The sequence below is a fragment of the Microcebus murinus genome, chromosome 6 (assembly GCF_040939455.1).
Source record: "Microcebus murinus isolate Inina chromosome 6, M.murinus_Inina_mat1.0, whole genome shotgun sequence".
Taxonomy (NCBI): domain Eukaryota; kingdom Metazoa; phylum Chordata; class Mammalia; order Primates; family Cheirogaleidae; genus Microcebus; species Microcebus murinus.
In genome coordinates, this window is record NC_134109.1 from 4473948 (window position 1) to 4497150 (window position 23203).

Here is a 23203-nt window from a genome sequence, read left to right on the forward strand (position 1 = left end):
AGTCAGAGGGATGCGAAGGGAAAAGCTAGTGGTAAGATACTGCTGCGAAGCTTCTGATTTTGCTCAAGTTAACATTTAAAGAATAGTTAAGAATTGGGATTATTACTGTTAAAGTAAACGAAACAAATTCCAGGCACATACTTAACCCTTAAAATTATTCCTAGTAATTGATCACTAAGCTCTACAGACAACATGTTTCCTATATGATTATCAAAATTTAATTTTTAGTTTTAGCTTAAACAGAAGGCACAGAGACATAGCACGTCTCCTGCTAGAACTGTAAGCGAATCTATAAGGAGCGCACCCGGCTGAGCTCTGTGCGCTTTTACCTGACGAGCCTCGTCGGTCACTGTCTTTCTCAGCATCTGCACATCTTCAAATAAAGGCCCATCTGTCTCCATTGCAACCGGAAGGCTCATGCCGCTCGCTTGACTATGCAATGAGTACTGCAATGCAAAGTGTGCAATCACTCTCTGTTAGGCGCTCAGGTTGTGAACTCCGAGGGTGCTCGCCCTGGCCAGGGGACATGTCTCCCCTGTCGCCCTCCCCCAGAACCTCCTCCAGCCTGAAGCCCACTTGATGGGGAACACTCGACTACAACTGCAGCCCTGTTGGCCCTGCCATCTTCTGAAACCAGAAAGCTGTGTCCTCTGCAATCCTGGTTGCACTCTGGCCTTCTGCCGGCCCAGAGGTTGCTTCCAGGCCCTCCCGGGTCCCCTAGTACCTGACGCACGGTCAGCTCGCGCCAGGCCTGGAAGTCTCTGATGCTCTGACTCCACACAAGCAACCACACGCAAGGGGTTAGGCCATGGGATTGGTCACTGGGATCGGTTTCACTGCTGGAACCTTCACCTGTAACCTCCCATTCTTTGCATACAACCTGCTAACTTTGAGGGTGATTTCCCTTCACATCATCTTCCTCATCGAGGCACTGCCCCCACTCCATTTATCCCATTTTCTCAGCATTTTCCTAACTTGCTCACACCCTTTCATCCCATCCCCAAAGTCTTTGTTCTCTACCAAACGAGCACAGCCTGGGTTAGTGTGACAGCTCCATCTCCACTCCACCCACCCCTGCTGGCGCTGCTGGGAATGGCAGGTGCTCCCATATGCAGGATCTTCCGTGGCGGTAGGACCCCTGGCATACCCACGTGCCGCCCCCCCTCCCTGTCCAGTTCCCTGCAGGGTGGCCCTGTGACTTGTCCACTCCCCTTGTGCCCAGGCCAGGTAGGCTGTGGTTTGAACTGCAGAGGGCTCAGCAGTTCCTTGGCCCTGCTGACTTTCTGTTTCCGAGTGTAGCAGGGGTAAGACCACCTTGGAGGGTTGCCGTGATGGCCAAACAAGACAGCCTGATTGTGAGTGTCCAGTGTGTGCTCTGTGGGGGGAGGACGATGGGAGGGAGAAGCATCTGTGTCTATTGTGAACTGGGGACCACGCTAAGTGCCTCATTCTCCTTGCAGCAGACAGACACGTGTGTACCGCCACTACCATGTGGCTAATGGGGGAACTGAGGCACGAAGAGGTTGGGTAATTTGCTCAATGTCTCAGAGCACCTAAGGGGGCAGCTGGGTTCAGAGTCCCTTGCCCTGCAGCCTCTCCCCACCCCAGAATTCTCAGCCGTGGGCCACATGGTTGGCTTCGGCTCGCACCTCTCCAGCGGGGCAATGGCACCGGGGTTGTCAGAAACCTCCTGGCATCTGAGCCATTCTTTACTTTTGCCTTATCCGACCTCCCCCTGGAAGATGTACTTGAACACAGCCATCCCAAACCTCCCCCTGTCTCTGCAGCACCGGCCTTCTTTGGTCTTTCTCCTCCCTCCAGGGCCACCTAGGTTCCTATTTCCTCTGCGGTCTCTGGCCCTTTTACACACTTCCTGGCGGGCTCCCACCTCTTGCCCGTGACCCCTCCTTGTGCATGTGTGGCTTCCCCACCTCCCCGCTCAGCCCTCAACTCCAGGCCCACCCGCCTCCTTCCTCCCTCTCACGCAGCTGGAGCCACACCCTCCACCTGGCTCCTTCCTCCGGCAGGTCTGTCCTGCGCCACCTCCACACGTTTCTACAGAGCCCCCACCCCGCCAGCCCCTTCCAGCCATGCTGCCGCCAGAAGCGCTTTTGAAAATGTAAGTCTGACCAGGTCATTTTGCCCTTTCTGGCTCTTTAATATCTGCTCACATCTTTGGGGATAAAGGCCAAACTTGTCCCACCCTCTCCAGCTTCATCTTTCATGCAGACCACACCCAGACCATGCCTGCTGATGGCCCAGGCTCAGGCTGGCGGCCTCTTCACTCTTCTCTATCTCAGCCTCGGGCACCTTCCCCAAATTCCTACTGCCATGTCTGCACAGTCAGACTTCAAGAGGCCCAGCAAGGCCCCTGGTGCCCTGGGCACCTCTCCGCTGTGGCCGTCGCATGCCCACACCATTTCTTTCTAAAAACATGAACAAGCTGTTCACTGCACCTCTAGTGTAGTACCTGGGGCTGTGTTACCACTGCGCTACCTGAACTGAGCTCTCTCTGGCCCCTCTGCTCCCTCACGGGTCCTGAGCTCCTTGAGGCTGAGGGCTGTGGTCTTGTTCTTATCTTTGTACCTCTGGAAATTTCCACGATTCGGGACACACACAGTGCCTCGTACTCGAGGAGGTTCCCAGTCAGGTGGGAAGATACAGAAACATAAATGACTGCAGTGCTCATGAGATGGTGCAGGGGACTATTTAAAACCAGTATTTCAGCTTTTGACTGCTCAAAATAAAACAATCAAAAACCAAACCAAAACAAAACAAAACAAACTAAACTGCAGTGCTTTCCGCAGAACCCATCAAACAGCCTGTACTTAGAGCACAGCTCCCTGGCACTCAGGGCAAAGGACAGTCCCCTTAAGCAGGAGGAAATGAATGTCTCACAGCAGGTACCAGCAGGAAAGGATCCTTACTAGGAATAAAAACCTTCACTGAGGCTGAAGTTTGTAATAGGGTAGAAGAATACACATTTCCTTGTCTAAGCTCATCTCTCAAAGCAAAGGCAGATGCACAGCGCAGAGCCCAGGGTGCTGCGGCATCGTTCTGGTCATTGCAAAGGAAAGAAACGCCGAGGCACATCGACGCGTAAGGTTCACGTGAACAGTGACGTCATCTCACGTGACTCCCACGAAAGCCGGGGGAACCAGCAGTAAAATGGTATATGGCCTCTTCTGGAGCATCAGGAGAAACACATTTACGTTAGAAATCTTCAACATTTCATGATTTAAAAAAAATTAAATCATGTGACAGTAAAAGAACCCAATGAAGATGCCACAACTGCTAAAACAGACAAGACAGAATGCTGAAGGCACAAAAGCTTTCCCAAATCCCCAACTGCCTCACTCGACAGGCATCCTTGTCTGAGACTAGACGAAATACTTGGCCTGTAAAAAACAACGGCAGCATCAGGAGGACTTCTAAGTAGACATCAGTGAACTACTGTGAGTCACTTTAAAAAAACAAAGCCAGTAAATCCATTCTCTCTCTGTCTTTCTCTTTCTTATTTTTTGAGACAGGGTCTTGCCATAATCGCCCAGGCTGGTCTCAAACTCCTTGGCTCATGCGATCCTCTCGCGTCAGCCTCTTGAGCACCTGGGATTATAGGCGTGTGCCACCGGGCCCACCCAGTAAGTTGATTCTCAAAAAGGCAAATTTGAGATGGAAAACCAAGCTTCAAAAACCCAACTATTTTGATTATGAAAATACGCAGCAAAGTGTATTATCCACCAAATGGTTTACTTTCTGAAATGGCAAGCAGTGATCAGTATTTAGAAAAGATTTTCTCTCGAGAGAATGAAAAGCAAGTACTGAGGCCATAGTTTCCAGCTCTGAGTACTGACCCATGAAGTATTTTCCATTTGAGAGACACTGTACCATGGACCTGGAGTGTGTGGACAGGACCGTGGGGACTGAGTCACAGATGGCACAACACAGACACGAGGGCTCAGGACAGCACTAAGATCGCAGCATCACAGGAGGTCACCAAAGCTCCAATGCAAACCCACTATATGTTTATGTTATCATCATAGATGATTTTAAAGAAACCAACTAAAAAGAATTTCAAAAGTCACTTGAGAAAACTCAGAATAAGTGCAGAAAAAGGGAAAAGAGAACAATATATATTTCAGAAGGAACATTGCTTACAATACAGTAGTGAAACCAGGCCATTGTCTGTCAAAACGAACGAGCTCTTCTTCAATTGTAATTTAAAAGTTTTATGCATTTTTGATAGGTGGTGCCTATATTCTAAGTAAATAACTCAGACCCTCCGAGATCCATCTATATATATATATATCCATCTATATATATATATATATGTATATATGCTTCCCGAGGCTGTTGATATTGGTAGTGCTGGGGCCCTTGACAATGTCATTAGGGATGCCTGTCGCACTCCATCTGCACGTGGCCCTTCAAAACAAAGCAAGACATCCAGGGGCAATGTTAGGCAGGGCTGAGCCATCTAAACCTGCCCTAGATTCAAGCTTCTACTATGTTTTAAAACAAATATCAGTACTTTAACGTCACTTTTAACATAAATCCTATTCATTAAATTATAATACTTATAGCTATCTACCTCAATTAAATATTATACAGTTTCAGATAATAATCTTAAAACAGCATTTCTATGTAAGAATATGAATAAGTACTGTTAGAAAAGTGCTGGTTACTTGTTTTAGGTAGACTCGAGGACATATGATTAAGAATGTCATTCAATTTTCCTATAGTTCATGTTTCTTTTTTTTTTTTTTTTTAAAAAGTAGAGACGGGGTCTCGCTCTTGCTCAGGCTGGTTTTGAACTCCTGACCTTGAGCAATCCGCCCGCCTCGGCCTCCCAAGAGCTAGGATTACAGGCGTGAGCCACAGCGCCCGGCCTAGTTCATGTTTCTTGATTATAGTTTTATCAAAGGGAATACAGATCAATATGTTGTTATATAGGTAAAATATATACTTTAAACTTTATATTCATACATCACTTTTTATTAATTGTCAGGGAAATTTAAAAAACCTACATATTTACATAATTATTTATGCATACCTCTCACTAAAAGAAATATATACATTGTTTAGTAAAATAATTTCTTTTCTGGGGATTTGAGGAAAGCCTGAGAATTCTTAGTGTGGCAGATTCAGGCAAATGATTTTCATTATGAGATACTGTTATAACCAGACAGGCACACAGAACAAAAAGAAACTTTTGTAAGGATAATGCTCTAATCATTTAGATCAGTGCACACAAAACCAAAAGACCACGACTACGAAACTCTCCCAGGCCACCGCAGACCTGGCTGCTGGAACTGCCGGCAGCTCCAGAAGGTGCGAGCACTGTGCCCACTTGCTGGCGCACACTGGCACCTGCTGGCTAGGGTCGGGAGAAGGACCGGTCAATCACTAATATGGCAGAATTAATCCTTAGCAGTAAAAGGCTGAGCCTATAAAACCTAAGACTAGGAAAAAGGATATCAACTACATACTTAATCTATTTGAAATCAAATTTCCTTTCTTTTGGGATTAATTTGATATTAAAAAGAAAGAGAAATAGCGTTTGAGCTACAGCATCTATGACATTTGAGAGAGAAAGCAAAGTATAGTTTTGGTCCAAAATAGAGGTTACATTTTTTTTTTTTTTTGCCACAGTATATTTATAAGATTCATATCTTATTTAAAAAGCAGAGGAAAAAAGTCAATTCTGTGGTAAAAACATCATGGGGCAAAATAAGTACTTGTACAAGAGGAGGGTTACAAAGTTGAAAAGTATTTTTTATTGCAGACATTTTCATATACAATGTTAGTGAAACTGATTTCCCACCTCCCATGATGAAGACATATTCCTATTTTAGAAAACCATTCAAGTAATACCCTGGACATTTTCATATTACTCTCTTTTTTAGTACCTGGGGATTGGCTTTGGCTAGATTTTCTATTTTAACCCATGCTTCTTCTCGTTCTTTCATTTTTAGCTTCTCTCTGAAAAATAGTAAAATGTCATTTGTATTAGAGACATGACTCATAGTCAAGAAAATGTTAAAGGTGAAAAAGCACAGATATGTCCAGCAACATAAACACCTGTTTGTCCTTTGTTACTTTCTGGTCTCATTCCATAAACTTCATAGTGTTGATCGCAATGTACATAACATGAAAAATGAAATTAAAAACCAACTATGATTTAGAGGTAAAGATTTAAAAAAAACTAATGAAAAGGCTAAAAATTTATCATCTCTAAGATTTTAATTCTTAAAAAAATCTTACTCAAGTAAATCTTATGTTTCCAACCTTCTTCCCTGGGTTAGCTGCTTCTTTATAGGACCTACATATCTTTAAAAAAATTTTTTTTTCTTTATTTGGGGGGGTAGAGCCAAGAGTCTCACTATGTTGCCCAGGCTGGTCTCAAACTCTTGGCCTCAAGCCATCCTCCCAACTCAGCCTCCCAAAGTGCTGGGATTACAGGTGTGAGACACTGCACTTGGCCAAGACCTATATAATTTCGATGAAAAGCTTTATATATCCCCTGACAAATGAGACTATACCACACCATAAAGGAACAAGGTAAAAAGAGCCAGCATTCCAATTCTGACAACATTAAAAGGGAGCAGCCTTACAAGCAGGAGACCTGGGCTGCTGATTCTACCATTAGAGTTACATGACCTTCCGTAAATCCCTTAACTTGGATCTGATTTTTGGATTCATAAAGTACCTTTGGAGCTAGAAAATGTACTACATGATCTCCAAGGTCCCTTTTAGAAAGCCACGGTATTCTATGGGAGGAGGATCTGCCATGAGAAAAGCCCTGGTGCTCATGTGTTTCAAATTTGAACACTGTGTTGAGCTCTGAGATGAGGACCACACAGCTTGCAGGCCTAAAGAAACAGCTGGCCCATCTTGCTGTGGCCCTTTGCTACATTTTTTATGTTTTATTCATTGCTGTAATGCCAGAACCTAAAATAGGGCCTGGCATATAGGTATACACATATTTGTGTAAAAAAATTAATGACAGTTTTATGTGTGTGTATATATATTATATATACTGTATTTTGAGTTACAGTCATTCAGAACTTATCTTTGCCAGCTTTTTTATTTTTATTTTTTGAGACAGAGTCTCACTGTCACCCTGTGTAGAGTGCCGTAGCGTCATCATAGCTCACAGCAACCTCAAACTCCTGGGCTCAAGCGATCCTCCTGCCTCAGCCTCCTGAGGAGTTGGGACTATAGATGCATGCCATGATGCGTGGCTAATTTTTCTATTTTTAGTAGAGATGGGGTCTTGCTATTGTTCAGGCTGGTCTTGAACTCCTGAGCTCAAGCGATCCTCCCAGAGTGCTAGGATTACAGGCATGAGCCACTGGGCCTGGCCTATCTTAGCTAGTTTTAAGTGATAAGCAAAGGATAAAATCTGCCAACAGTCCACACTCAACTCTTCAAAGTGACTTTTGATAACTTAATCATATTATTACTTACATAGTCTAGGGACAGAGCACCTTGTCACCTAGACCATCCATGGACAGATGTGGGCTCTAAAGTCCTCAAAGGCATGAGAGCAGGATCCTGATTTTGCAAAGGACAGACTAGATTCCAGAGAATGCCCACATTCATGGAGATCCTTAAATTAGAATAAAGCTACACTGAAATGAAGACTCTTGCTCTCTCATAATTCAAATTCCCGCCTTACAAACAAGAAAAATTACTACACATTATAGTCTGTCAGTATCCCCTGAGAAAAGAAGAAATTCAGAATGTTAAATTCTTGACTTCACATGCACTTTTTGCAAAGAGGGTTAAACCAGTAATATAAGGGAGAGAATAGCTAACTTTAAACACGTGTTCTGTAATAAGTTATTATCATAGTTTTAACATGCTTTCTAAGTATAAGACGACTGGTTTTGCTTTAAAGTGAAAAATTCACTTTTTAGGACAAAACAGTGGAAGAGGTTTATTCAGGATTAAGGGAAAAAACCCTCCTGGAAACAGTAACTTGCGAAAGGAGCAACTTACTTCAGTTTCTCTGCTTTAAACTGTTGAGTGCAGTCATCAAATAGTTTTTGGTTCATCTCCATGAAGAGTTTCAGAGCATTGTATATCAAGCCATGTATCGTCCTATAAAGAAAACTTCACAGTGAAACTTGGGGTCCCCTCCCCACCTCTGCCGCAGCCCCACATTCCACTAGCTCCCGAGCCTCCAAATGAGAAGCCTGTTAGCTGTGATTCGTTCACTTTCGTTCCTTAGAGTCAGCGCACAGACCTGTGGGCGCTCCCCTCTCGCTGGCCGTCACACCAGCACAGCAGGCTGCCTGGCCTATAGCCTGGCTGACAGTAGCCAGGTGCCACCTTGCTTGGAAGTTGGATAAAAATGTTGAAACTTGAACAAATATAATTAAGACAAAATTATGAAGAGGACAGTAAGAGGATAACTATTTTCTATAAATGTCAGTTTCCTCTCAATCTTAATTCACTGAGAACAGAAAAATTAATTTTAATAATGCCGAATTAGAGCTTTGAAAGGTAGAAAATAAAATTAGCATGGGACAGTTTAGTCAGAACTTAGCTGTGGGGCCCTGACATACATGGAGAGGGAGAGAGGCCGAACTGTCCCAGCTGAGCCTATGGACGTCTCTGGTCCCAGATGCCACCTGATTGCAATGCTTAAGAGCCCCCAAGGGAGATAAGCAGAAAAACTGCCCAGCAGAGCCTGGTCAACCCACAGAATTGTGAGCAACAATACAACAGAGTTAAAAACAAAAAACAAATAGCTTAACTCTCAAATCACAACCACTTCTTAATCCATTTTATAATAAAACCTAAATTGTATTTAGAAAACACTTAAAAGAATACTCTTTGTCTTTGCAAAGGGTATGAAATGAAAGTCAGTTACTAACTGTGCTGGCTTTCATGTCATACTAAGTGATTCACAGGACATACAGTGAAACCCTGGGGGCCTTTGTTATCATCTGTTCTGTGCAATAAAAAAAAAAAGACTGTTACAAAGAAAAGGTTGTTGAAAGTGGCAATACTGTGCTAACAGCCATGACTGCTGTACTATTGCTATGATGGTCCCAGCTGCCGCTGCTGCCGCCCCCAAGAGCAGCACCACTGCTAGTCCTGCAGTCACAGAGCAATGGCAAACACGTACTCAATGTTTGCTTCAAGGCCGGGCGCGGTGGCTCACGCCTGTAATCCTAGCTCTCTAGGAGGCCGAGGCAGGTGGATCGTTTGAGCTCAGGAGTTCAAAACCAGCCTGAGCAAGAGCGAGACCCCGTCTCTACTATAAATAGAAAGAAATTAATTGGCCAACTAATATATATAGAAAAAAATTAGCTGGGCATGGTGGCACATGCCTGTAGTTCCAGCTATTCGGGAGGCTGAGGCAGCAGGATTGTTTTAGCCCAGGAGATTGAGGTTGCTGTGAGCTAGGCTGACATCACAGCACTCACTCTAGCCTGGGCAACAAAGTGAGACTCTGTCTCAAAAAAAAAAAAAAAAAAGTTTGCTTCAAGCATGTGCCAGGTACTTTATATATATTAACTCTACCTTAATCTGCACAACCAGGTGAAGGTTGCTGCAAAGAAAAGCAATTTATTTTCTCTATTTTTCAGATGAGAAAACTGGCTGAGAAAGACCTAGAGCTCACTTGCCTAGGTCCAGACAGACGGTTAGCCGTGGAGCGAGAACGTGAAGCAAAGTCAGGCTGGCTGTGGTCTGTCTGCCATTCTTTAGTCACCTCCTGGATGGCCAACGCCCAGAGTTCTGTGTGCTCCTGGCCTGGCTCAGTGCTCCAGGGCTCTAGGCAGGCTAATACCTGTCTGGCTGCTGCCTTGTGGCTTGCTTCTGAGGCGGGGCAGCACCCCTGCAACCTTGAGCAGGCAGGATGGGTGCACAGAGGGCTAGCCCGCGGTAGCAGGGGCGCTGGAACCAGAGAGCCGCTCACCAGTTCAGGTGGGCTCCTTGTTCCCTCCAAGAATCACTGTGCTTTTCACTTATTTTCGATAAAATAAGGGAGCAGGACTAGATATCATAGTAGCTCTGCTCTGCCTGCTTTAAATTCTGAGTTATGAGTATAATATACAAAGGAAAAAAATGAAAGAAGATGGAGAAACAAAAACTGCTACTCATATTTATATAAATAACAGGAGTATTAAATTCAGTACTAAAAAATATGGCACCCACATTGCATTGGCAATTTTCTTTTAAAGTTTCGAAAGTGTTGCTTAGTAAATTGATTTATTCATCCTCCTTAAGTAAAAATACAAAGGAATCAATATTTTTGTTTTGTAACTGATATTTAAAATTTAGATTTTCATTCTAATTGAACCATTAGCAAAATAGGCAACATTTAAAAGTGACTAGAAAAGATGAGAGCCAGCTCGTTCTTACTTGTTCCAATGGGTCTTCGAGTTGCGGTACAAGGACGGGAACATGATAGGCAGAATCTTGGCTGCGTTGTCACTGATCAAACTCATGATGTACTCGTTATTCCAATAATACAGTGCCCGCTCCGCCACCTGGAAGACAGAAGTGCATGCCTGATGCTGGTGATGACTATGCTTAGAAACGTTAGGCAGGGGTCCTTACTGTCAAACCTACAAAGAGAATAACTAATCATACTGGATCAGAAAGTTACGATTATTTCCATAAATTCAAAATATTCTAGATTATAACCTTGAAGAGCTGTCAACAAAGCAGATAATTTCTTGATGATCAAGAAATCAAGAACACTCACTTATTTCTCTATTTATTCAATAAACATTTGTGCTAGACACTGAGCTAGACCCTGAGGACCCAATCAAAGGAGTTTGTTCCATCCCGCTAGCACCCCACTCCCTCCGTCACTGCCCCATGTTTCTTAGGTCTCCAGGTGTGAGACGTGCTTCTGTACTGAGCACTTAGCAGTGAAACCAAGGCAGAAATCCTTGCCTTCACGAAGCTTCTGTTCTAGCAGGGAGGAGGACAGATGATGGATGATTCTTTAATATACTAGACATGAAAAGTTGTGCAGTGAAAGGCAGCAGGGCGGGGGATGAGCAGTGGTGGTGTGCGTGGGGAGCTGTGGCTTCAACGTAGAGGAGTTGACATCTGAGCAGGGACCAGAGGGAGGTCCTGAGATGCCAGCATGGTGGCTGAGGACCAATGGGGAAGATAGCGGGGCAGTGAATGAGTAAGGCGGGTACAGGAGGAACTGAGGTCACTGAGGCTTATCAGGAGCCCGGGCCTGCTGGCCCTGACTCATGGGAAGGCATTGGAGGGTTCCCCATATTTATTATTAAAACTTTCACACATATACAAAGCTGAAAGGCTAGTATGATGAGTGTGCACCTCCCTCCACCCAGATCCAGCAATAGTTCACACCTATTTGCTGTCTCCATAATCAACAAGCACATACGTGCACGTTCTGCAGAACCATCTGAGAGTTGGGGGCAGCCCCAGGGCACCTGGCTGGTCCCAGTCACAGTATACACTTCCCTGATAAGAGGAGCTTCTTCTACATAACCACATGCTGTCATCACACCTACATTTGCACAGATCTGACAGCAGCACTCAGACGCTCTGAGCAGAGGGGGCTGACATTTCTGCTGCCAGAAGCCTACAGCCTAGAGATTCTGAGATCGTGGCGCCATGTGTGCGGGTGGGATGCAGAGAGAATGGCGGGTGAAACTGTGCCAAGCTCAAGAATCAGGGAAGATTTCTCAGAGGCAGTGAGCTGGGATGAACTCTGTAAAACAGGAGTGAATTAGCTGAAGTGGGAAGGATGGACATATACAAGAACACAGAGTGTGAATCAAAAAAAAAGGTCACGATCACAGCTGGTAAACTAATTCTTATTTAAGAGTTCCATTCCCTGTATTTAAAAAGGCATCTCTCTATCTATCCTCAATATTTTAAGCCTGAATTAGAAAACAGAAGCTTAATATGGTTGATGGTTTAAGTTTTGAAATTTTTTTCAGTTTTTACCACCAGCAATTTTTTTTTTTTTGATAAAAAAATTCTAAAAGTTAAGAATGAACTGGGCTCACGTATGTGTGTCTGGAAAGATTATGGAAAGGACTCTGCTGATCTGAAGCAGAAGCCAGGATGGGCTCAGCCTCCGTGGGGACAGAGATGAGACAGTCAGGGGCTGGGGAGGGGAGCCTCCAGTTGATGGCTGCAGGGAGTCCTGGTGCCAGTCTCACCCTCAGGCGTCACGGTCTGCCTTGGTGTCCCCTCACACTCTGTGCTCGGCTGGGGTGGCCCGTGGGAGGCAAGGCCTCCGCACACGTGGGACGGCAGCCCCATCCCCTGGCTCCTTGCAGTTGCACAGCCTCTCACACTGTCTGCCCCACCTGGAATTCTCTTCCTTGTGTTCCTGTCACATGCTTTTATTCAAAATGACACATGACGATTTCATTCGCCTCTGTCTTCTCTTGGAAGTGTAATGTTACCTATGTAAATAGTTATTTCTGCACTTGGGGAAGGGGTTCAGGTTTCAGGAAGCTTCCAAAGACCCCTAGTCTCTTCTTGGTGCTCCAGTACCAGGTGCTCTGGCCCGTGCCCTGCGGTGCTGACGCTATAGCTTCTAGGACACCTTATTCCTCTCTGCAAACTGCTCACACTGTAAGTTTTGACAACCACTATTTTCCTTTCCTAAGTCCTCATGTGAGAACTTGCAGAAATTTCTAAAATAAGAACAACTCCATTATCTGCCGTGGAAGAGACTCCCTTCTCTGACCCCAACTCAGCCCTCATCCCTTCACAACTGCCACCCACGCTCCAGGCAGACTTCTTAGTTGTTACTTACTGTGCTTTCTTGTCTGAATTTTGTTGGTTTCAATGACCCCTTCATAACCATCCTGAAAGGCTCACTGTGGAAGACCCCTTACCTTTGTGGCCTTTTGCTGGTCACCCAGGCTCGGGGAGGTAACTCTGATGTGTTCCCCAAATCCACCCAACCCTTGCTACACAGCCCTCGCCTTCCACTGTATCACCCACTCCCCGGACAGTGCGAGGTCTTGCTCATTTTGAACCTAGATTTTTGCCTTGTTTATGACGAGTACACAATAAATGTCGCTCAACAATGCAAAAGGATGGGTGGCAGATGGAGGCAGACAGGCTGACGAGGCCCCTGGGGATGACAGCCTCCGAGAGCTGGAGAGCTGAGGCTCGCTTAAGGGTTAAGAAGGAACTTGGGAGAAGAAAGTGGAAGGCAGCTCTGGCTAATGCAGCCTTCTCACTCTGGACTTCGGTAGTGACAAAAATCAGAACTATAAATCTCTTTTAAAGGGTACGGGGAGACAAGTTTATACAATGCCAGAAATGAAGAGCTTATGAAGGGAGAGAATTTCAGAGCTAAAGGCTTCTACCACCAGACTACCTAAATGAAGATCCTGAAAGAGTGCAATTCTCTGTCCCCAGGTCCCACATACCTGGAAGTGTGGGCTGGAGACACACTTGGCTAACTGCCGGAAAAGAGGCTCCATGATCTTCACAAATTCCGATGGCTCAATTACATCTAAAATCTCTTCTAATTCGTTTAAGAACATTACTTCTTTTGGACTGTGAGTCTTTGGCCAGTATTTGAGAAGTGCCATCACCACCTACAAGAGAAAGGACACATGGAATGATGCCCATGAAGTGACAAGGTAAGAGACAGTGACCCGTGAACTCAGGAGTTAGTAAATGGTTCTTTGTAATTAGAGAAATAGGTACAATTTTATAATATATGCTTTCCTTCTGTCTCAGCCTCTGAAGTAGCTGGGACTACAGGTATGTGCCACTGCACCCAGCTTAATTCTATATACTTTAGAATCATAATTTTAATTTATGTGACCCACTCTTTCTGATTAAATAATCATTTCAGTAAGAGTTAATTGCATTAGGCCGGGCGCGGTGGCTCACGCCTGTAATCCTAGCACTCTGGGAGGCCGAGGCGGGCGGATGGCTCAAGGTCAGGAGTTCGAAACCAGCCTGAGCAAGACCCCGTCTCTACCAAAAATAGAAATAAATTAATTGACCAACTAAAAATATATATACAAAAAATTAGCCGGGCATGGTGGCGCATGCCTGTAGTCCCAGCTACTCGGGAGGCTGAGGCAGTAGGATCGCTGAGCCCTGGAGATTGAGGTTGCTGTGAGCCAGGCTGACGCCACGGCACTCACTCTAGCCTGGGCAACAAAGTGAGACTCTGTCTCAAAAAAAAAAAAAAAAAAAAAAAAAAAAAAAGAGTTAATTGCATTATAAAAAAAGACTAAAAAATAAGCAGTTAGGAGAGCATACCAGCACAAAATATTGAATTTGACTCAGTGCAGATTAATAATATCTCTAGAGTTTAGCTATCTTAGTTTTAAAGAGCACAAAAATACACAATAGGCATTTTACATGTAAGTGCATATATAGCATACACACTGGCCACACAGCACTGTACAAGTGCAACCTATTACCCTAAAGCAGCTCTCTGGCCTAGTCACAGCTGCCACACTGGGACCAAGACTGCTCTGGAATCACTGTAAGTGTCAGTTTTGGTACTGGCTGGTTGTTTTCACTCACTAGTCACACCAACTCACTGCTTAGCAAGCCGGCCTTTTAATCATTACAGTTGTTAAAAAACAAGGTGGGCATTTAAAAAACATTGATTTATAACAATTTTGTTTTGCTGCTTTGACAGTTGGGCTCCTGGACAATTTTTTACGATATAATTATAAAATTACAAAATTTATAAAAAAAGAAAGTGCTCCTAGTTTTGAAGTCTCGTAAAAATCTACAACACAACTATGTTTAAAAGGTATTATTTCTGGGCCGAGTGTGGTGGCTCATGCCTGTAATCCTAGCACTCTGGGAGGCTGAGGCGGGAGGATGGCTCCAAGTCAGGAGTTCGAAACCATCCTGAGCAAGAGCGAGACCCCATCTCTACTAAAAAAATAGAAAGAAATTAATTGGCCAACTAAAAATATATATAGAAAAAATTAGCCAGGCATGGTGGTACATTCCTGTAGTCCCAGCTACTTGGGAGGCTGAGGCAGGAGGATTGCTTGAGCCCAGGAGTTTGAGGTTGCTGTGAGCTAGGCTGACACCATGGCACTCTAGCCCAGGGAACATAGTGAAACTCTGTCTCAAAAAAAAAAAAAAGGTAGTATTTTTAAAATGCATCATTTAATGATTTTCCTCCTACTTCTAGCTCAAAATTATTTAACAGACATTTATTGCATTCCTAGTATACTACTGTATTGGAACCACTATTAAGGATATAGCAGGTGCAAATCACTTCATAAATCTACCATTCCTTATCAAGAGGAATTTTATTAGGAGAAATACAAGGGGCTATACAACACAGTGGATTTGGCTATTTCATTTCTTTGGAAAAGGTATTATATCTGGAATCAGATTCACAAACTGGATTTACTTTTCACACCACTGGAACAATTTGTGATCAATACCCAGCTATTTCAGCTGCTTTAGAGTAGGACAGTGTTTTGCGAGGAGGGTGTCTGCTCAGGGAATGCTAATCCCACGCAACAATGGCTCTTCGCTGCTGGATGCATTCCAAGGACCCAGCTTTCCTTAAGAAACTCAGGGCCTGCTGGCTCCCTGGAGAGGGTTAGCAGCCAGGGTGGGCCTGCCAGCAGCCCAGCCTCCAGTCCTGGGGGCCCATTCTCCCATCCTGGCACATTACGGAGAAAGCAGAGTTGCTTAAAACTCAATTAGCCTAAAGGCAAGCGAATGAAAACGGACAAAATGTCACTTCCCTAAGTTATCTGATGAGCCTCTACTCTTCTCACGACAACAGTGAATGTGTTTAATGTGCTTAGAAAGCTTTTGAGTACTGTGCACACAAATTTGCAAAATGAAAAATATTAATTACAAATTACAAATGGGGGCAAAAAATATCCTTTATTTCTTAGTCTTTTTAGAGGATCAGACTTCAGTGAATTCCCGAGCCTAGACAGACACACCATGACTTTAGGAGTCCCTCTGGCGTGGGCCTGAGAGACGCACGATTACACCAAGTGTCCTCAAAGCTACCAAGTGCACACCTTCATAGAGTCTACACTCTCACCTTACCATCAGCATGCTTTCGATGCTGAAGGAAGACAAAATGGCCTTTGTGTTTTCATAAAATAAGATTTTCAAAGGAAGAAATTTACTAAGATGAGGGTCTGAATGTTTTTAACATACGGAAAACAAAATCTGCTTTCTGAAGCCAGGATAGTACCATTATCTATCTGCACAGCAGGAGACAAGGCATGTAGTGATTCTAGGTGGAAAGGACGGGGACCGAACACATGGGGGCTGCACAGCTGCACGCTACACTGACGAGGAAGGACCCAAGTGACGCCGGCATACTGTCTCTTGCCTCTTTCAGACAACTGCAATTAAGAGCTCTCACTCTTGCAAATTTCTATTTGCTTTATTATTTACCATGTTAGTGGGAATTAAAAATAATCACAAACTTTATCCTCTTTCACATTACTTCTGGATGGAAAGGGGAATGGGGTGAAGCCCACTCGCTGAGCTCTCAATGGAACAGGATTAGGGCTCAGGCTTGGACAGACAGTGGACAGTGGGACAGAGATGCCATGGGCAGTGGCTCCGTGGGAGAAGCCTCCATCTGTGGTAAACACAGCATGGCACGTGGTGAGCTCTTCAGCCACTACAGGAGAATGAGAAACATGCACAAAGAAAAAGCATAATACAAGACTTTGCATACTTTCTCTCTCCTTCCATATATCTTTCTTTCTTTTTTTTTTGAGACAGAGTCTCACTCTGTTGCCAGGGCTAGAGTGTCATAGCATTAGCCTCGCTCACAGCAACCTCAAACTCCTGGGCTCAAGTGATCCTCCTGCCTCAGCCTCCTGAGTAGCTGAGACTACAGGCATGCGCCACCATGCCCGGCTAATTTTTTCTATATATTTTTAGTTGGTCAATTAATTTTTTTCTATTTTATAGTAGTGATGGGGTCTCGCTCTTGCTCAGGCTGGTTTCGAACTCCTGAGCTTGAGCGATCCTCTCGCCTCGGCCTCCCAGAGTGCTAGGATTACAGGCGTGAGCCACCGCGCCTGGCCTCATGTATCTTTCTTTTCCTTTTATTTTTGAATAGAAAAAGGTTGGAGGAGGGATAGATGGAATTTTTTACATATTACTTTTTCTAGTACTTTTCCCAGCTCTCACCCTTTAGTTTGGAGAAGACCTCAAACACAGGCAGAGGAATAAGGGTGTGTACCCACAAGAGGAAATACAGTAAAAAAAAAAAATTCCCAAAGGGCTCCTGCCTCAGCCTCCCCAGTAGCTGGGACTAGAGGCACACGTCACCACACCTGGCTACTTTTTTCTTCTTTTAGTTGCCCAGCTAATTTCTTTCTATTTTTAGTAGAGACAAGGTCTCACTCTTGCTGACGCTAGTCTCAAACTCTTGACCTCAAGTGATCCTCCCACCTTGGCCTCCCAGAATGTTAGGATTACAGGCGTGAGCCACCGCGCCCGGCCTCCAGTGAGCTTTTTTATTATTAACTCTGACTCATTTTTCTTTTCCCTACCTAAACATGTCTTTAGTCAGCTGAGGATAAAAATAACATATCCTAACTCAAAATTGAAGTAAGACCCTGGACTATGCTTGATGCTGAGGTGTGGTAACATTTGGCATATTTCCTTGGGAGCGTCCAGAATCTAACACAGAATTGTGACAGGTGTTTGGGGGGCTGAGGGGTCAGCGCAGGGATGTGGCGCTCTATGAGGGTTGGCGGGTGGGGAAGGCTGGGCACATGGCTCCCTGGATAGTAATCCGCAGGATGAGAGCTTTTCCTGAATTTTCGGGTGAGACAGGGGGAGTCTCCACATAGAATTCAAAAGTTTCAACGAAAGCAGAACCCAGAAGCAAGTTTAACTCAGGAATTCAGGATTAAGAATGTCCCAGGTAATTTCACTATACAAATCACAATCTCATAAGAAAACTGCGAAAGACAGCTGATGGCACATAAGGACTTGGAAGTGAGCAGCCCTGCCTCTTCTGTCCTGACAGTGACTTTTAAAAGAGCACTCAAACATTTAAACTGGCACCTAACAACACTTCTTTTGTTGTTACTCAATTAAAAAAACATTGAAAAATGGGAAAAGAAACAGACATTTCTCCAAAGAAGATATACAAATGGTCAATGTGAACATGAAAAGATGCTGAACATCACTAGTCATTAGGGAAATGCAAATCAAAACCACAATAAGATACTACTTCACACCACTAAGAAGACTCTAAATTTAAGAAAAAGGAAAATAACAAGCATTGGTGAAGATCTAGAGAAACTAGAACCTTTGTACATAGCTGGTGGGAATGTAAAACTGTGCAGTAATATAGTGGTTCTTCTAAAAGCTAAACATGGCTGGGCGAGGTGGCTCACACTTTTAATCTTAGCACTCTGGGAGGCCAAGGCAGGTGGATCGTTTGAACTCAGGAGTTGGAGACCAGACTGAGCAAGAGTGAGACCCTGTCTCTATTAAAAAAATAGAAAGAAATTAGCTGGACAACTAAAAGTATATATATAAAAATTAGCCAGGCATGGTGGCACATGCCTGTAGTCTCAGCTACTCGGGAGGCTGAGGCAGAAGGATGGCTGGAGCCCAGGAGTTTGAGGTTGCTGTGAGCTAGGCTGATGCCATGGCACTCTAGCCCAGACAAGAGAGTGAGACTCTGTCTCAAAAAAAAAGCTAAATATACAATACATAGAATTCAGAAATTTCACTTCTGGGTATATACCCAAAGGAACTAAAAGCAGGGACTTGAACAGATGTACAGCAACATATCAATAACAGCATTATTCACAATAGCTAAAAGGTAGGAACAACTCAAGTGTCCACTGACGAATAAATAGGTAAACAAATTGTGTTCTATCCATATGATGGAATATTATTCAACCATAATAAGAAATGAAGTTCTGATACACAATACAACATAGATGAATCTTGCAAGGCATGCTAAATGAAATAAATCAAACACAAAGGACAAATATTTTATGATTCTACTTATATGAGGTTCCTAGAGCAGTCAAATTCATAGAGACAGAAAGCAAATTACAGGTTAGCAAGGGCCAGGGGAAGGAGGAATGAGGAATTATTATTTAATGGGTAGAATTTTTGTTTGGGATGGTGACAAAGTTTTGGAAACAATGGTGATGGTTGTACTACATTATAAATGTAATTAATACCACTGAATTATACACTTAAAGTGGTTAAAATAATAAATTTTACCACAATTAAGAAATAATCCTATATAATATACAAAAACCCTTTAAATTGTATACTTTAAATGGATAAATTATATGGCATATGAATTTTTTTTTTTTTTTTGAGACAGAGTCTCACTTTGTTGCCCAGGCTAGAGTGAGTGCCATGGCGTCAGCCTAGCTCACAGCAACCTCAAGCTCCTGGGCTCAAGCAATCCTTCTGCTTCAGCCTCCCAAATAGCTGGGACTACAAGCATGCACCACCATGCCCGGCTAATTTTTTCTATATATATTAGTCGGCCAATTAATTTCTTTCCAGTTATAGTAGAGACGGGGTCTCACTCTTGTTCAGGCTGGTTTCGAACTCCTGACCTCGAGCGATCTGTCCCCCTTGGCCTCCCAGAGTGCTAGGATTACAGGTGTAAGCCACCACGCCCGGCCATGGTATATGAATTATATCTCAATAAAGTTGTTCAAAAAAGTTTATTCAAATACTTAAACTGGCAAATGACATGTCTGACTTTGTTAACCATGGCTACAACAGTATTTATAGATAGACTGATTGGTAGGCTCTCCCTCTATCATCCAGGGAGTGTCATGGTGTGATCACAGCTCACCGCAGCCTCGAACTCTTGGGCTCAAGCTATCCTCCTCGCTCGAGACTTGGCCTCCCAAAGTTCTGGGATAACAGGCATGAGCCACTGTGCCCAGCTGGCCTTTTCACTTTTAATAAAGATAAATGTTAAGAAAATTACAACCCCAAACATGGAATGGTAGCAATCTAACGTTTACTTGTGACTCAGGATCATAAAACAGTAACACTCACGGAAAGAATTTTCAAGTTAGTAAAACCTCTTTAGTATAACGAGTATTTCAAACCCTTACTATAATTTCTCTAACCGAAGTCAGTTCAATATGTTATCGAATCAAGCCATGATTTAGTGGCTACAACTATTCAATGCTTTGTACTCAAAGGAGTGCAATGAGGAATAAACTGGCAATCTCATTACATAAAATAATCACTGCATTAAGGGAACCTGCAATTAAAATGACTATACTCTGAAAACCTGTAACAAACGAATGAAATGGGTCTGTTTATGAGTATTGCAACTAAAGGTGAAAAAGCTGTCTGAGCAGTAATTTGGTGAAGTAGACACTGTGATATTTACATTTAGTGAAATATACACATCTTACAAGATGCCAGCAACAGAATGAAGGGCAGAGAGTAAACTTACTGGTTCAGTGAGGGTGCTGTCCTTTTCTAAAAACTGCACTACACAGTACGCCAGCTACAAAGTAAAAGGAGAGTGTTAACATTTCAACATGGCAATGCTGCCGTGCTTCTTCTAGAACCGCTGTTAAACACCTTCTTATGGCACGACAAGGCCTGTGGTACAAAAGCCTGGTGTGACGGAGGAGCTGCCCCCAGGTGTGCCGTCCACCCTCACAGTAGGCTCTGAGTGGGGCTCTCAGGGGGGAACCCCAGCACCTATGCACGAATCCTTTCCCTATTAATTGGTGATAGATCAGAAAGCTAAAAAACAAAAAAATCTAGCAAACAGTCTTTTAGACTAACACCACCACCAAGTCAACAAGGTGTGATGGGAATTTTTCTTGTGGTTCTTTTGGAGATTATGATGAAGCATAATCTAATAGCTGGGAAAAATCAAATTAAAATCTGGTTCCATTAAATATCTGAACTATTAACTTCTTTTATACAATTCATATGATAAACTGGCTAGATATAAAGATATTACCAGTTAATAGCAATCACAGAAAATAAGTAAAGTATTTCACAGGAAGCCACCATCATGAGAATCCATTAAAGAATGCACTGTCCGTAATTTATCCCATGCTGCCAACCGCCCAAGTGGGGCCTGTTGGAAAGGAGGCTCCTGCCTTCCCGAGCATGTGCTATGGGCGGACTACTTGGTGCCAGGCCTGCGACAGCTACAAGTGAATAAACATATCACCTGCAGCTCAAGGTGGGAGTTTTTCTGAAATAAATTGTCAATGTGTTGCAATCGGCATAGCTTTAGTTGTCTACACATAAGGGTGAAGGAAAACCAAATCTAAGTCAATCCAGTCCACTAACCAGTTAGCAAGCACTTACTGACCAATGTTTCAGTATATCTGTAGTTATATTCTGTCAGTTTTAAAAATCCATAGCTTTTTCTTTTTAAAAACTTTTTCATAGGCCATTTCATTGGCCACGGACCCACAGACTTTTTTTTTAAGGTACTGGATTTTAGATTACACTGCAGAAAACCTTCCTCTTGACTTCTTTCAGAGTTACTTCCTTCTCTATGCTTAAAACTAATTTTAAATTCTGTATTCTAAATATTTCTCTGAATTTCTTAAAAAAAATCTTTCTTTACACCTTTACTCTTTGAATTATTGCCAGAACCTTGTTACTGAAGTCACTAAAATGATATAAAAAGGAAAACACTCTTGGTTAAAGGCTGGATTCACTGTCTTGAGTTCCATCCTGCTCAAATAACAATGGCTGTGCCCGCCAGCACTTCCCTTACCCCCTTACCTGGGGATGGTAGACACTCAGAGATTTCACTTTGTGCAAAGGTAGTAACACCTTCAATAAGAAAATCTTGTGCTCTTCTTTTAGTGGTAAGGCAAATCCATTAATTATACTGGAAAAAGAAAATTTATTTGGCTTGAATATTTATACATTCTACATTTTAAGCAAATAACCTTGTTGTTTTTCTTTCAGTTTTTGTTTTCAGCATGAAAACCCAGTAGGCAAAATATATGTAAGCCAGGAGCCTATAGTCCCAGCTACTCAGGAGGCTGGGGAGGAAGGATGACTTGGGCCCGGGAGTTTGAGGCTACAGTGAGCTAAGACTGTACCACTGTACTCTAGCCTGGACAACATAGTGAGACTCTGGCTCTTAAAAAAAAAAAAAATATATATATATATATATATGTATATATATATATATGTTTGTGTGTGTGTGTGTGTTTCAAGAAAGAGAGGTTATTAGCAGAAATCTAAATAAAATTAAATGCCTTCAAAAGGAAGCACAGTCATTTTTATCTTTATAACTACAAGATAATTTTAAAAATCTGGGCTTATAGGGCATTGCCCAGAACAGTAGGAAGCCAGCTCAGCAGCAAGGGCAAAATCTTTTGCTCAAACAGAGCCAGGAAGACTGGACAGCTCAGGTGGGACCCCCCAGCTCCAGGTGCTCCCACACCCAGCACCTTCCATCATCTATCTTTAGAAAGTCATGCATCCCTAGAGTAATTCAGGCTCATTACTCTAGTGTTAGCAACAGAGTCCGGGTGTATATAGAACAGGTGTGTTGGTTAAAAATCAATCAGAAAGGTGTTCTCTTCTGCAAGGGAAGGCGGTCCTACTTAGAGCCTCCAAACTGAAGTTTTTGTCTCAGACACCCACTAGTTTATTTACTTAGTTCTATAATTAGGCAAACACAAATAGATGATACAGAGAGCCGTGGAAGCAGACAGATTTCTAACGTGGTCCTCCACTGTTCTCTCAGCACAGGGCACTGGGTAATGCAGGACGCGATCTGGAGTGGTCCTTTTAGGATGGTCTGCTCATTCACACGGGGAAGCCCTCAAGGCAAAATCCCTCTTCTAAAAGAAGAAAAATAAGCCTAGCAGTGGTGGCTGCACAGTGGCCCTTACCCACGCGATGTGGCAGGCTGTGCCGAACACCTTACATAGCTTAACCCCTCCTTGTAAGCATCTGGGAGGGAAAATCAATTATTTTTCTCATTTTATAGAATTAACTTGCCCAAGGTCATACAACTGGTAGGGGGCAGCCTCTTAACCACTCCCTACACTACGCTATACTGAGAGAGAAACCCCAGCCGAGCCTGTTGAAACTAATCAAAACAAAATTTTCAATAAGGACTAATGTTTTTTTCAAATTACATCTTAAACAGCAAGGACAGTTTTTCTCAGAACTACCATGCAGGACCATATTCCGCAGATAATAATAGCATTTCATGGGAAAAGACTCCTTTGTTCAAATGCTG

The 23203-nt window shown here is 43.4% G+C and overlaps 1 protein-coding gene across 8 annotated transcripts in view; it reads right to left on the bottom strand.

Moving 5' to 3' along the window:
• The window catches only part of PPP2R5C (protein phosphatase 2 regulatory subunit B'gamma), a 146162-nt gene that overhangs the window by 9639 nt on the left and 113320 nt on the right, over nt 1-23203 (bottom strand). For 4 of the 8 annotated variants that reach the window (XM_076003712.1, XM_012746328.2, XM_012746334.2 and 1 more), the window contains 7 exons: nt 21724-21832; nt 20420-20473; nt 13404-13574; nt 10381-10508; nt 8005-8106; nt 5910-5982; nt 330-446 (listed from right to left, as the gene is read on the bottom strand). In XM_076003712.1, coding sequence (XP_075859827.1) covers nt 330-446; nt 5910-5982; nt 8005-8106; nt 10381-10508; nt 13404-13574; nt 20420-20473; nt 21724-21832 — 754 coding nt within the window. Of the gene's footprint in view, nt 1-329; nt 447-5754; nt 5983-7470; nt 7613-8004; nt 8107-10380; nt 10509-13403; nt 13575-20419; nt 20474-21723; nt 21833-23203 lie in introns of those variants that run through there. The other 4 variants (XM_012746333.2, XM_012746338.2, XM_012746337.3 and 1 more) reach the window with 3 other exon arrangements.